General features: G+C 40.8%; 1 protein-coding gene across 1 annotated transcript; it reads left to right on the top strand.

Annotated features, from left to right (window-relative positions):
- Positions 1-6089: 6089 nt before the first annotated feature.
- Positions 6090-13350, top strand: nrtn (neurturin). Its single transcript, XM_055943641.1, has 2 exons — positions 6090-6317; positions 9923-13350. The coding sequence occupies exons 1-2, from the start codon at positions 6095-6097 to the stop codon at positions 10327-10329; spliced, it is 630 nt and encodes a 209-aa protein (XP_055799616.1). The 5' UTR covers positions 6090-6094; the 3' UTR covers positions 10330-13350.
- Positions 13351-15885: the final 2535 nt, after the last annotated feature.

The following is a 15885-nucleotide window of genomic DNA, read 5'->3' as shown; positions in this document are numbered from 1 at the left end:
TATAAATACTCATAAAGTGGATTGATTTAATTTCCTTTGGGTTTGGAATAGATATATATAAAACCTGACATTTCAATTTACAGCTTCTTTCCCAAAATGTCCTATGTGAATTGAATTGTCTTCTTGTGAAGGGAGAGGGTGTACTGTTCTTGGATAAGTGGTCTTTGAATTATGATCCTAGTTGTTTTCCAAATGATATACCAATGGGCATCATGAGAAAAGAATGCATTTTCGTTTAGGCTAGTTGATGAAAAATGCATGATTAGAGACTGAACATAAACAAAAATCCATGCACACACTGTATGAACACACACACACACACACACACACACACACACACACACACACACACACACACACACACACACACACACACACACACACACACACACACACACACACACACACACACACACACACACACACACAGCTGAAGTTTATGCACAATTTGCAGATATAAGAAGTTATTTACATGACAAAGACATCCAACCTTTAAAAAGTAATCTTTCACAGAGGCCGGCACACTCCTCTGTATTGAATGCAAAAGTCTGAGAATATTACCTGAGGAAATTCTCTACTCTGACTAATCTCCATTGAAGAGCGAATGAGGGATTAAAACATAGTCCTGTGGAGTCAGGAGATAGAGAGACAGAGCAGAGAAGGCACTAAAGAAGCCGCATGCTGGATCTGATAGAGCATTGGAGGTCAAGAAAGACATTAGATAAAAATAGACCCTGAGGGCGAAGATGACATCACACTTTACAAAGCGCAATGGGGAGCCAGTTTGCTACAGCAGGAAAATATTTTATTTTATCAGGTAAATTGACTGAGAACACTTTTTCATTTACATAAATGACCTGGGGAATAGTTACAGTGGAGATGAATGAGCCAATTAGAAGCTGGGGATGATTAGGTGGCAATGATGGTATGAGGGCCAGATTGGGAATTTAGCCAGGACACCGGGGTTAACACCCCTACTCTTACAATAAGTGCCATGGGATCTTTAGTGACCATAGAGAGTCAGGAACCCCATTTAAAGTCCCATCCAAACGACAGCACCCTACATAAAGACAATGTCCCCAATCCCTGCCCTGGGGCATTGGGATATTTGTTTTAGACCGGAGGAAAGAGCGCCTCCTACGGACTTCTTCCATTACCACTTCCAGCAGCATCTGATCTCCCATCCAGAGACCAACCAGGAACAACCCTGCTTAGCTTCAGATGCAAGCCAGCAGTGGTATGCAGCAACAGGAAATGTGAATTATTATATGGATTATAATTAACAGGCCATTTTTTTAGGGGTTGATACTTTTTTTTAAGGGAAAATCAAGTCTGAAATTGTGGAAATTACAAACTTCAGAAGCCTTTTTAAACATCAAATACATTAAGTTTTACATTTCCTGCATTGCAGGTAAGTTCTCCTGCAAAAGGGTGATCAAATTAAGATCATACATCTGTACACCACTTAAACTGCACAAAAGCTGATATAATTCAGTGTCTGGATCACTGGTGTGTATTCATGGATGCCAAGAGAAGCCAAAATATAAAAAAATGACCAAGAAAAGAGAAAAAATGATTTAGTCTCTCTGTGTTTCATAATTCTCTTTCAATTCGCAAGAGGTTGAATGTATCTCACCGGAGATAGCATCCAAGCGAGTGAACGAGCGCCCCTCTGTCTCTGTATGTGTAGGCAATCGATATGATGCTGTCTGGTCAAAAAGCTTATGACATTGTTGCCGCCGGTAGCATTGAATGCAAGGGAAGCCAGCGAGCATTTGGCCTCCCTTAATAAAAAAAAGTACAAAATAATAGCCATTCAGCGTTGCGCTAATATGGGTGAGCTCAACTGTGAAAGGTACTGGCGAAGAAAAAAAGTTTGGCGTTGGCTTCCCTCCAATCACATCCCATCAAGTGCAATACGTCATTGACAGAAACAACTTTATTGTTGCATCTTGTTGTTTTCTGGTGGATAGCTAGCTAGAGAAAATTGTCTCATTTCTAAATTAGCCATGGATGGAGATAGGGATTTGGACTTGTAGTTTTACTTAATTTTCCGTACTGGCCAATGCTTACAAGGGCGATTCTGGATCCAACCATAAATTCAGACATTGTGCCCCTGGCCTGAGAGGATGGAAGTTCAATATGTAGCTAGTTGTAGAAGGCTAATGTTGAAGAAGGCTAGCTAACATTGCACATGAAAGGAAGTCAGGCTAGCGAGCAAGCATTTTAGCCAGGTATCCTAGGACAACAAAATTTAAAAGTGTGTACTGTATGACAGAGTCATAGACCGGTTCGTCAACATGAAAGAGAGGAGGATGGCATTGGCGTTTCTCTAAAAGTAGGGTGAGTCAACATGTTTTTTCTACTTGCACGCACGCACACACGCACACACACACACACACACACACACACACACACACACACACACACACACACACACACACACACACACACACACACACACACACACACACACACACACACACACACACACACACACAGAGAGAGAGAGAAATCAGAACCATGGACAGCCACATCATATTTAGCTTACATTGATTGGACTAAATTGTTATTTGTATTGTAGTCCAAAAATATCGGAAACATTAATTTCCTTGACCATGCTGTAGGTCACGTAACTGTTTGTTACATGCAAAATACTTTGTGGACTTCATCGGAGAGATGTTGTTCTCTGGTTTTGTGATGAAACAAAGGTGTGGTTGAATTTATTCGGCCACTGTGTCTTCTTATTGTTTTAGCCTTAAGCCTATATATGACTGTGGCAAGGCATAAGAACTAGCAGGTTATAGAGCAAGCGACACAATTATCACATAGGTCGTAAAATAGATTTTTTTCTGGCTTGGCTTTCCCACTGATTTTACCCACGCACCGCTACTGGTCTGGATTAAGACCCTTTCTCCCATTGATGCCTGTAAGTCAACCACAATATGGAGGTAATGTTTCTGTTGTACCAGAGGAAATATTTAGTTTTACCACACCTTTTACTGTGTGTCAGTGCTGTACAGAGACACACAAGCAAATGAGCAACTTGAAAAAGAATCTGTAGCTACAATTTCATGTAATAAGAAATGAATGCCATGCAATTAATTTACAATTCATTTGGTGTAAAACCTCAAAGCATGTTTCTGCTGGAAAATGACATGACTTCCGCTCAAATGGGTACACTATTCAGGAAGGTAATACAGAGTAGTTAAGACCATTGTACTTTGAATTAGCATAGTAAGGGCAATATAGTAGTGTGGTATGGATGAAAATGAATAGGAACAGTTCGTGTTGTTTGAATGGCTTTTGTGTTTGTGTTGTTTGAATGTTTTCTATGAGTACCAAACTGGCAATACAGTGCCGTACATATAGTGAGTAATCCTTTATAGCGTGCTTTGTAAAGGCAACTGCAGTATGCTCCTAGCAGAACTCGGCTAGGCGTAAGCAAATGACTGTGCTCGCACACTCGCATACAATATTTGGGTGCGCACGAACAGCCCAAAGAAACCCTGCCTAACACCAAAACTACTGAATAACGCACAGAATGTCGTCACAATATATGCGCGAAACGGCGGGAAACGGCGCCACACGTTTCAGCTGGATAGTATGCGAAGGCCTTCATTCCTGATGAGATGATGGGGCACATTTATGGGACTGGTAGTACCTGACTCAAACAACAAAAACACTCCACAACAGGAGGCGTCTGTTGACAAGGCAGTAAACCATTAGTGACGTTTGAAAGACATTCGCTGGTCCCAGTGGGTAGTGTCTCTGACTAAAAGGCAAATAACCAGTGCGTACTGACAGGAGGCCTGCATTCTTTTCATTTCTCCAAGCACGTTTTCACTCCTAGCGTGCCACACTACAGAGAAGACCAGACAGACAGACCCTGACGAAGCCCCTACAGAGGCCAAAGCACTCACCCCCAGTCTTGCAAAACACTTTGACAGAGCTGGTCTGGATATGTCCTCAGCCACTGTCAGTTCACCATTTCCTGATCTGGAGAAATGTTTTGCACCCCGCCATGTCTCACATGTATTTGCATGAAAAAACACTTACACACACAGGTGCTTGAGCCCACAAACACACACCTTGTAGGGACACACAATTCAGTCCCATTCAAAATCCTATTATCCCTAACCCCTACCCTAACCCTAACCTTAACCAAAAAACCTAACCTTAACCCTATACCTAACCCTAGCTCCTAACTTTAACCCTATAATTAACTCTAACTCCTTAACCTAAACCTAATTCTAACCCTAACACTAATTCTAACCTTAACCCTAAACCACCTAGAAATATAATTTGATCTTGTGGGGACAAGGGGCTTTGAAGTCTGGAACATTACTGGAATAGGATTTTTCCCTATTTAGGAACAAGTCCTATCACTCCTTTTGTCTACACTGACAATTAGTGTAAAGATTCCAGTTATGAAAATGATTGCTAAGATTGACATGTGATGGTATTGATTAGCAGTAAGCTTCTAGAACATTAGCCATAATACATTTTGCACAACAATTCGAAAACCCTCCTACTGTGAACAGTAGGGTCGAAGGGTTTTCAAATGCTTTCTGTAGTTGTGCAAAAATATTATGGCTAATGTTCTAAAGCTGAAGGGGTTATAATTCAATGCAGACAAATCACAGTATGGAAGCATGCAACACAACACCAAACACTTAAAAGAGCTTTCAGGATAGTTACCGCAGAACATCATTTATGGTTGTGAGACAAGAATTGCTTACACACAGAGGCATCACTGAGAGATACCACAACAATGGGAGCCTAAATCAAACTGTGAAGCCAATAAAACACTCTTGAGAGATAACTAATGAAAACAAAATCTCTTGCTGCATAGTTCAGTTTAAACCATTTCTACGCAGCCAATCCCTCAAGCAAAGCCAACTAGAAGATCGTGGAAATTCATTATCCCAGGAACAATTGCGCAATTTCCTTCTTTGGCCGGGGTTTCAAGGTTACATATTTACGTGTTTCTTGTGACGGCGAGAAGTATCTTCTGTAAACTAATGCAAGGCTGGCTTACATGAGAACGACTGTACATTCAAACACAGACATACCCGACAAGTCTCTGTCCTGCGAAATAGAGACTACAACTGGAACAAGATAAATCTTGCGGTGGAATGAGAGACTTCTGGAGGCTACTATGGTAATAGACTTTTCATCTGGGACTTGACATGATGCCAAAGGAGTATCCGATCCATGCTCACAATATAGTATCCCATCCATGCTCACAATATAGTATCCCATCCATGCTCACAATATAGTATCCCATCCATGCTCACAATATAGTATCCCATCCATGCTCACAATATAGTATCCCATCCATGCTCACAATTTAGTATCCCATCCATGCTCACAATATAGTATCCCATCCATGCTCACAATATAGTATCCCATCCATGCTCACAATATAGTATCCCATCCATGCTCACAATTTAGTATCCCATCCATGCTCACAATATAGTATCCCATCCATGCTCACAATATAGTATCCCATCCATGCTCACAATATAGTATCCCATCCATGCTCACAATATAGTATCCCATCCATGCTCACAATAGACTCACAATAGTATCCCATCGGTCAGCATACAGCTTGTGTAACCTCCCTCACAGAGCTGTATGCTGACTGCAATTCCCTGTTCACTTTTGATTAACTGAAAGGTACAAACAAAAAATAAAGGTGATCGGGGACCACTTGCATGGGTTGCCGGGATTGAAATACCTATTTTTATCTGGGCAAAACCACACTTCGCAAACCACACTTAGCAATCCACACCTGTAAAAGAGCCACTGCAGAATGGCCTGAGCAGAGGGACAACATATTTTGTTGAAGGCAAAAATACTTCAGATAACATTTTGAGAATAAGATCTGTTGAAATGAAGACCACTAATAATGAGAGGCTCGTTCCACTGTTTATGGCAGTGGGACTGTGAAACATACTGTAATATGTCATCAATTGCACGACGTTCTGTGATTTTATGATGTTCGGTGTTGCATTGAAAACATTCCTCTTAACTTCTTTCCTTGTGGTTCCTTGTCTTTCAGAGTGTCAATGCTCCTACTTATTCTAAGATGAAGTTATGGAAGTGCGCCGCCATCGCCTTGACTCTCTGTGGAGCAGCACTGTCCCTCTTCCTCACTCGAATCATGGTTCCCACGCCACCGCATCACATCCCTTCCTGGTACACGTCTTCGTCGCGGACGTCCTCGTCCTCCAACTCCTCTTCCTCCCTGATCGGCGGCCGTCATCGCAAAGCGCGGTCGGCGGAAGGCGTTGGCAACATTTTGACAGAATGTAAGCAAAATTGTTATTTTCAGTCACCAACTACTTTGGTCCAGATGTTCTGATTGGTTTGGATATTCTGATTGACCCCATGCTAAAGCTCTGATGTCATTGGTCTGTGAAGGAAATGTTGTGGTGGAGATCAGTCAAGAGAATGTATGCTTTGTCACCCATGTGTTTGTGTCAACAGTAAATTGGATAATTCTCAGCCAGTCTGAGGGTCACCATTAGTGTCCCTTTACAGACAAAGCCACGGTACATCTACTGACAGAGCATGACAGCATAGCAGCCAACCGCAGCTTACAGACAGACAGGGTAATCAAATCAAATGTGACGTCCAGAGAGCAGATAACTCCATTAAGGTCTGGAGCGTCATCTCAAAATCCCAGGAGCATTTGCACTTTGAGGGTGATAAAACACCTGTAACGTCCTGATATGGTTTTAGAGGGTATGCAGTATTCATGAGAAAATGTGACATAAAAGATTCAGCGAGGTAAAATGTCAGTGATGGTCTCGGGGTATGTCCGTTAGGATGGGGATAAGAAGAGTTTCAGATAGTCCCACTAAGTGGGTTAGTGGAGGCTAGAGAGTTGACATCCCTGGCCATGTGGTTGAAGAGCTGGTATAAAGACAAAATGTACACACTGTCCCTTTGGCTTTGGGCTGTACATTACTGTGGGTTCTCGTTATCACTCATCTGCTGACGTCTTTCTATTTTCAAACTAATAGAAAGTTGGCTGCGAAACTGAGCGTGACTGATTGGGAATTTCGCTAAAGTCATTTTTACCAGACCGAAACTTTCTATCCAGTGTCCTTTTTCTGGCCTGGACTCAGAGTGTGACTCTCAGACCATTATTCAGATTATCCAGTAGAGATTTTCAAGGCCAGGTCAAGCGTAAAATCAGCTAGCCTAATCACCTAATCTGTGATGCTACTGCCAGGGCGTGGGGAGATCTTCACACGAAACAAATGACCGAATTTCCAACCCTTCACTTTGGGAAGACCTTTTTCAATTTCATTTGTGAATGCAGAGAACAGCGAAGTGTTATTGCTTCAAGAGCACCATTGATTACAGTGTCAGTCAGTGAGCCAGGCTAATACAGGACTATTACTGTCCATGTCTTTCAAGTGTCTGAGTTTATAGGGTTTAGGATTTAACATGCCCCCTGGCGCTGCAAAAGACCCTGAGCCTTTTAAGTAAATGTTGTGTCCTGGAGAGGATAGACTGAACAGTTAATTACAGCTCTATCTAACTGGAGAACAGTACAGTGACCCTCAGGGGCAAAGTAGAACAGAATTGTCAGACAGAAAAGCATTGTTTTTCATGATATCTAAACCTCTTGTGAAGGAAATACCTGAAAGTATCTTTAAAGGGGTAATCTGTGATTACTAAAAACATTTTTGGACTTTTAAATGAATGGTATACATACCCATTGATTCTTAAATAATATAACTTGGAAATGCCTCCCAATGCTGGCATGCTTCTGAAGCTAAGCAGGGTCACTCCTGGATGGGAGATCAGATGCTGCTGGAAGTGGTGTTGAAGGGCAAGTAGGAGGCACTCTTTCCTCAGGTCTAAAATAAAATGCCCTAGGGCAGTGATTGGGCACATTGCCCTGTGTAGGGTGCTGTCTTTCAGATGGGATGTTAAACAGGTGTCCTGACTCTCTGAAGATCCTGTGGCACTTATTGTAAGAGTAGGGGTGTTAACTCTGGGGTCCTGGCTAAATACCCAATCTGTGTCTCATACCATCATGGCCACCTAATCGTCCCCAGCTTCCAACTGGCACATTAATCTCCCCTGTAACTATTCTGCAGGTTGTTGCTGTAAATGACAATGTGTTCTCAGTCAACTTACCTGGTTAAATAAAAACTGTTTAACCCCAAATATAAGCCTATTTTTCTCCATTGTTTGTAAACAATGTCACTGTAAAGAAATACTGTATAGCTACAAAACAACTTGATCTCATGGATGGTCGGTCCTTGCATCCATATCTCTGTCTATGAATTGGAGAGTGGTTACATTTCTCCTGCCCCATCCCTCAGCTCTTTACCAAAACAGAGGCGGGTGAACGCTTTGTTATTGTTTGAACTGCAGATCGCCCCTTTTAATTGATATGCATATGTTTTGTTATTTGGTAATCCCTCTGGCGTGAGGTTCTGGATCAGGTGTCCAAATGCATTGGATATGTTTCAATGCGCAATGTACATCTCACTCCACTCCTACACATCTGGGGAACAAGTTTCAATGACTCCTAAAGTGTTAAATGTGCTTATATTTAACATGTGTAAACTTGGCAAATATAGTTCAACAAAGACTCAGCCACCGGTGTACCAGCCAAATTGCCATGGTCTGAAAGGGGATATTCCATTTCTATGGACTCCGCAGAAAATATGACTTTCTCTGTCAAGTATATAGCTAGCAGCTGGACTGGAGCTCAATATTTGCACAACTGACAACGTTTTAACACTGGAAAAGGCTCATGTCACTCCCAATGTATGTGTGCATGTACAGCATGAGAGATACTATGTCCACTCTGAAAAAGTCCTTGTACTATCACTTTTTGGGGGGAAAAATCACTTAGTTAGACACACCTGTCATTGATGATAGATAAGAGACTGATTTTAGAGAACTTATTGTTCACCAAGCCAATGATCCGTGCAAGTGGAAAGGATGAACATGTTTCAGTCGTTTGCAATTCAACTCTACAAAATGAGGGAAGTCCAAAGCTAGCATTACACAAGTACTGTAACTGCCAAAATAAAGGAAACACTTGAGTAAATGAGGGATACAAAGTGCTGTATATTGAAAGCAGGTGCTTCCACACAGGTGTGGGTCGTGAGTTAATTAAGCAATTTAAACATCCCATCATGCTTAGGGTATAAAAATGCCCAGTTGCTCATTATTTTGGCTACCATGGATAAAATAAAATATCTCAGTGACTTTGAAAGTGGGGTCTCAAAGGAGCATAGGGGGTTTAAAGTGTGTGTGTGTGTGTGTGTGTGTGTGTGTGTGTGTGTGTGTGTGTGTGTGTGTGTGTGTGTGTGTGTGTGTGTGTGTGTGTGCCTCAGTCACCAGACCTCAACCCAATGGAACACTTATGGGAGATTCTGGAGCAGAGCCTGAGACTGCGTTTTCCACCACCATCAACAAAACACCAAATTATGGAATTTATTGTGTAAGAATGGTGACGCATCCCTCCAATAGAGTTCCAGTCACTTGTAGAATCTATGCCAAGGCACATTGAAGCTGTTCTGGTGCTTCTGGCGGCTCGCGGTGGACCAACGCCCTATCAAGACACTTTATGTTGGTGTTTCCTTTATTTTGGAAGTTACTTGCATGTTCCAGTACATTTCACAGGTACAGGTGATGCAGCTGTTTTCAAAGCCTTTTACCCTGTCACATTACTAGTATTTGAAAACCAGTACCAACAACCGTATGGATCTTCTAACTTTCTATTTTCCAAACTGACAAGGGTTGAGGCTGGGGTCTCACAGACATTCAAAGCTCTTCATTGTATCACAGGCCATGCTGTATATACAACAGATTGATTGGACGTTTCTAATGGTTGTATCTTCCTCTAGCCTAACACCATCTCTTCTTCTCTTCTCTACAGTCATGCACATGTTCCAGAGCTTCACAGAGGGGGAGCTGAAGCAGATGATCGGGACTCTGGTGGAGAAGAAGGCACGGCAGGAGGCCAGGCAGAGCAAAAGGACTAAACGGGCTAAGAAAGCATCGAAGCCATGTTCCCTGCGGGAGGTGGAAGTGACTGTCAGTGAGCTGGGTCTGGGCTACCACAGTGATGAATCGCTGCTCTTCAGGTACTGCAGCGGGAACTGTAAAGCTAGCCGACGCAACTACGACGTCATACTGAAGAAATGGACGAGGAAAGGCATCTCGAAGAGGGAGAGGAGCCCGTGCTGCCGGCCCAAGGAGTACGATGACATTTCCTTCCTGGACAACAATAACAGATACAAGACGCTCCACAACTTTTCTGCTCTGGCCTGTGGCTGTGTATAACGCCTCTATAGCCATTTTGATTTCCCAGATACTGTGTCGAACATAGGAAACGCAACAACTACTGCTACAAAATCAAAAACAGGAGTACACAAGAATCGATCCCTACAGTACAATGCCAGGGAATACGGACATTTAAACTACTACTATTTAAGACTGTTAATTCTGTGTTCGTTTTTAAAAGACATCAGCAAACGTCTGTTTTGCTTTCCTTGCCTTTCATGGGATACTTCTCTGTTGGTTGTGAGGATAATATATTATATGACCTATGTGTCATTATGGGGCAATAACAGTTACTGCAATGATTTGCTGCTTGATTGTGGACTATGGAGCAATGGTTCCATTACCTACATGTATACAAAATAGCAGCTGAGGTTTAACTAGTGCATGCTCTATTGCCAGTCTGGTCTGATACCACACTTGTAAGAGGCCTGGTACATTTTTTTCAGAAATGAGTTTGCAGGAGTGTGTTCATGGAAAATACTAGAATAAGCTAGTGAATGCAATATGAAGCTCCCACAGTAGGCTTCTCCACAACGTCTTGATCAGCACCGTTAATAAGGCATGAGATATCACTAAGGCAAGTCCAATGGAGCAGCAAGAACAGTACAGTAGACTAGGAAAGACGATAGGCTTGGAGAAACATGTATAGCAGGCTTCGCACAATATATTGTGTGTCATTCGTTCATATCACAGGCAATGAACTAAATAATGAAATCTCCAGCCTTTATCAGTAACCATGAAAATCTACCTCATTTATGTCGAACGATAATGGAAAACAACACCCAATATAAAAGAACCCTTAAATGTTCTTCAGCTGCTTCCTCTGTATTCATCACTAGAAACAGACTGAAATAAGATATTTTAGTAGTAGTAAATACTCTAATGACTTGTATTGGCATAAGAAGTTGCAGGGTAAAAAAACAACCACAGCCATATGCTTGTTGCATGCATTCTAAATGGAGCCTGTATGAGTGATTTAATCTTAATGACAGCAGCTTGTTAATCAAATGGAATGGCTATGGCTGTATAAGCCTTTTCCCGGAAAATAGAAATCCAGCAGAAAAACAACATGCTATCAGAAATCCCTATCCTTCTACAGCAAGACCACTATAAACTCATCAGATACAACCTAGATGGTAGAGTAATGCAGCCTTGTTTGATCATCTAGGCAGAGTGGTGCATTAACTGGGTGACTGCTGCATCGTAAACATGACTGCGAGAGGGACTGTGCTTCAGTCTTACCCTGAATTAGCCTCCACAAATCCATACCATTTGTGCAAATCCCATAATAGACTACCCTAATCCACTTACCTCCTTTATAACTGACTTGGCCAAAAGCACTGAGTACAAAATAGAGAAATGCAAGGCACTCTGCAGCGCTAACAGCTATTTTTAGTCACTACATGATTAGAGAACACTGGAGACACTGGAGACATTTTGAATTAACCACACATGTAATGTTACCATAACAGGTTTGATAGCCTAATACGTGTTTCGTTAAACAGAGTCATTTTGAAAACAAAATAGAAATCATTCTCTTAGATTCATTGTGGCCAAATATACTTAGAATAAATAACCTTATTGTAAAACACCTTGAACAGGTTCAAGAGCAAGACAAAAAAACTCCAGTGACATGAGTTCAGAAACAATCTTTCATACTCGAAGACTGTAAACAAATAATTTTAGACTGAGAGCTGCATCGAAATGGTAACTTCATCCCAATTAGATGTTTCACCTTAGCATCTATAGTATATAGTATAGTGAGAGGTACAGTAAGGTTTAAGTTTAACTCTGAAACCAGTGGGGATACCTCTTAATTTAAAACCAATCATATAATTAGAGCAGAAAGTTAATTAAAAGCCCATGCTGGCGTTAAGCTAAGAAAACAGGCCTCTCCAGCCCAGGACCATTATACCCTCAAGTCTAAATGTGCTTAAAAAACAAAGTATTCCTCCCTTTCTGAATAATCAGTACACAGACACTTGCTGTCCAGATTAGCTGTAGATTGCCCCTTGCATGTAGAGAAAGGAGTATATCTCTGGCATGTTACAATGGTCCACATTGTTAAGGACTTCTCAATCAAATAATTAAAGGGATAGTTTACCCAAATTACCAAAGGACACACTGGTTTCCTTAACCTGTAAGCAGTGTGTGGACAAGGTACATATGGCAGCACAGCAATCCATGCTTTGTTTCCTAATGTTTCCTAATGCTAATGGCACAAATCCCATTCAAGTCATGGGACAAATATTAGCATTTTCCGTGCATCATGTTCAAATCATCTAAGTGACTTTGCTGAGCTTCACAATCAATTTTAGATACTTTCGAATTATTTGGACATAATGCGCGAAAATTGCTTATATCGGTCCCATGACTTGAATGGGATTTGTGCCACAAATGCTAAAACATTAGCATTTGGAAACAGGGCCAGGGAAACTAGACCAAAGCATGGATTGCTGTCATACCTTGTCCATATACTGCTTACAGGTTAAGGAAACCAATGTGTAATTTTGTCATTTGTGTGAACTATCCCTTTAAGTCTTTTTTGAAGGGCAAAAATTATATGTAATTTATTTTTGCCTTTTCAAATGGATTACAATTTAAGAGAAAAGAGCAACTAGAAAAACAAATTGCTGTCTTAATGTTGATGATATATACTGTATGTATTTGTCGTTATATATTTTCATAACCCCTATATTTGCCATCACGAATTACTAAGTCTATTCAGCGCTATAATACAGTATATCTATGGGTTGAAATTCCCTCAGGTTTCCTTAGTTTCCTCTCGTTACCTCCCTTGAACTCCCTCTCAAAATGGGAGGGAAACGTTTGGGAAATGACGAACAACACCCTTCAGCTCTGGCATTGTTGGACTACATTGACCAACTGCAGTAAAGTTGATGCAATGCATCTGTATTATAGATAATGTATATTTATTGGAGACTAAGTTATGGTTTATTTATTTAGATAGCATCATCGAAAAAGAGGAATATGTTTATTTATTGAACTATTGGTGCCAAAGTGGACTTTACATGTATGATATTCTACATATTATGACCGTTGAATAAACTTAATCTGGTTCAAAATATAACGTTGTATGTTGTTCTTTTACAAACACTCATATCGTTCAGTGAGACTATCTATTATTGAGTCAGTTACAACAAATCTTGGTTCTAAATCATGCACAATGGTACAAAAAAAGAAGCTGATTTTCAGATTCTCCATTGGCAATGTGGTGTAGGATATTGTATAACTGTTGCTAATTTTGTTGAGCATCGTAACTCATTGAATCTACTTGTCTGCATTTCAAGTAAAAATATACTAAATGATATTTGTCGTAAAGGAAAGCTACAGCCCATGCATCAGACTATGCGGTAGGCAGGGTGGTGGTTTGGCCTCTCCCCTCTCATATGTATTTTTTCATGGGTTTTACAGTAAAGACATGCAATTTAACTGTAAAAGTGTATTACCTTTAAATATGCCATGAACACAACCAGTCATGATGTTTTCATCTGATTGTCAAACAAATCACTTCAAAAGTAGGTGACCATTTTCATATAAAATAATTCCAGCATCCGAACAGTGAACTGTGCATCCGCCAACTTTCCTTCAATTCACAAGTGGCTGAAACGATTTCACTGGAGAAAGCATCTGAGCGAGCGAAACAGCACCCTTCTGTCTTACTACATGTAGCACATGTATCTGGTGGTGTCTGGCCAAAAAAGAGTATGATGGGCATACTCAGAGTATGATATGCCATACTCTTTTTGGCCAGTCAGCATCACATAGAGTACATGGCTACACTTCCAAGGCCTTCAAAAAGTATTCACACCCCTTGACTTTTTCCAAATGTTATTGTGTTACAGTCTGAATTTAAAATTCATTACATTTGTTTTTTTGGCCACTGGCCTATAATATCAAAGTGGAATGATGTTTTTCAAATTATTTTTTTAATAAATTCATAGAAAATTAAAAGCTGAAATGTCTTGAGTCATTAAGTATTCAACCCCTTTGTTATGGAAAGCCTAAATAAGTTCAGGAGTAAAAATGTGCTTAACAAGTCACATAATAAGTTGCATGAACTCCGTGTGCGATAATAGTGTTTAACATGATTATTGAAAGACTACCTCACCTCTGTACCCCACACATACAATTATCCGTAAGGTTCCTCACTCAGTGAATTTCAAACACAGACTCAACCACAAAGACCAGGGAGTTTTCCAATGCCTTGCAAAGAAGTCAACTATTGGTAGAGGGGTAAAATTATAAAAAAACAGACATAGAATTTTCCTTTGAGCATGGTATTAATTACACTTTGGATGGTGGATCAATTCACCCAGTCACTACAAAGATACAGAAGTCTTTCTTAACTCAGTTGCCACAGAGGAAGGAAACCACTCAGGGATTTCACCATGAGACCAACGGTGACTTTAAAACAGTTACAAAGTTTAACGGCTGTGATAGGAGAAAACTGAGGATGGATCAACAACATAGTAGTTACTCCCACAATACTAACCTAATTGACAGAATGAAAAGAAGGAAGGTTGTACAGAATAAAAATATTCCAAAACATGCATCATGTTTGCAACAAGGCACTAAAGTAATACTGCAAAGAATGTGGCAAAGCAATTAACGTTTTCTGCTAAATACAAAGTTTGACGTTTGGGGCAAATCAAATGCAACACATTACTGAACACCACTCTCCATATTTTCAAGCATTGTGATGGCAGAAACATGTTATGTGTATGCTTGTAATCGTTAATGTCACGAACGTCGTCAGGGTGGAAATGACCGGACCAAGGTGCAGCGTGGTGAGTGTACATTTCTCTTTATCATTAATGTCGCCAACAAAAACAAGAAACAAAAAAAAAACTAAAGTGAAGCTGACTAGTGCTATACAGGCCACTAACACAGACAACTACCCACAACAAAGGTGGCAAAACAGGCTGCCTAAATATGATTCCCAATCAGAGACAACGATAGACAGCTGTCCCTTATTGAGAACCATACCCGGCCAAAACATAGAAACAGAAAACATAGAAATAAAGAAACTAGAATGCCCACCCCACCCTGGCCTAACCAAAATAGAGAATAAAAGCCTCTCTATGGCCAGGACGTGACAGTTAAGGACTAGGGAATTATTCAGGATAAAAAATAAACAGAATGGAGCTAAGCACAAGCAAAATCCTAGAGAAAACCCTGGTTCAGTCTGCTTTCCACCAGACACTGGGAGATGAATTCCCCCTCCAGCAGGACAATAACCTAAAACACAAGGCCTACAGCTGAGTTGCTTACCAAGAAGACAGTGAATGTTCCTGAGTGGACGAGTTACAGTTGTGACTTAAATCTACTACAAAATCTAAAGCAAGACCTGAAAATGGCGGTCTAGCAACGACCAACAACCAATCTGACAGAGCTTGAAGAATTTTGAAAAGAATAACGGGCAAATGTTGCACAATCCAGGTGTGGAAAGCTCTTAAAGACTTACCCAGAAAGACTCACAGCTGTAATCGCTGCCAAAGGTGCTTCTACACCAAAGTATTGACTCAGGGGTGA

This window comes from Salvelinus fontinalis, chromosome 14 (assembly GCF_029448725.1).
Source record: "Salvelinus fontinalis isolate EN_2023a chromosome 14, ASM2944872v1, whole genome shotgun sequence".
Lineage (NCBI taxonomy): Eukaryota > Metazoa > Chordata > Actinopteri > Salmoniformes > Salmonidae > Salvelinus > Salvelinus fontinalis.
Note: the sequence above shows the minus strand (reverse complement) of the source record. Positions and strands in the feature narration are given on the sequence as shown.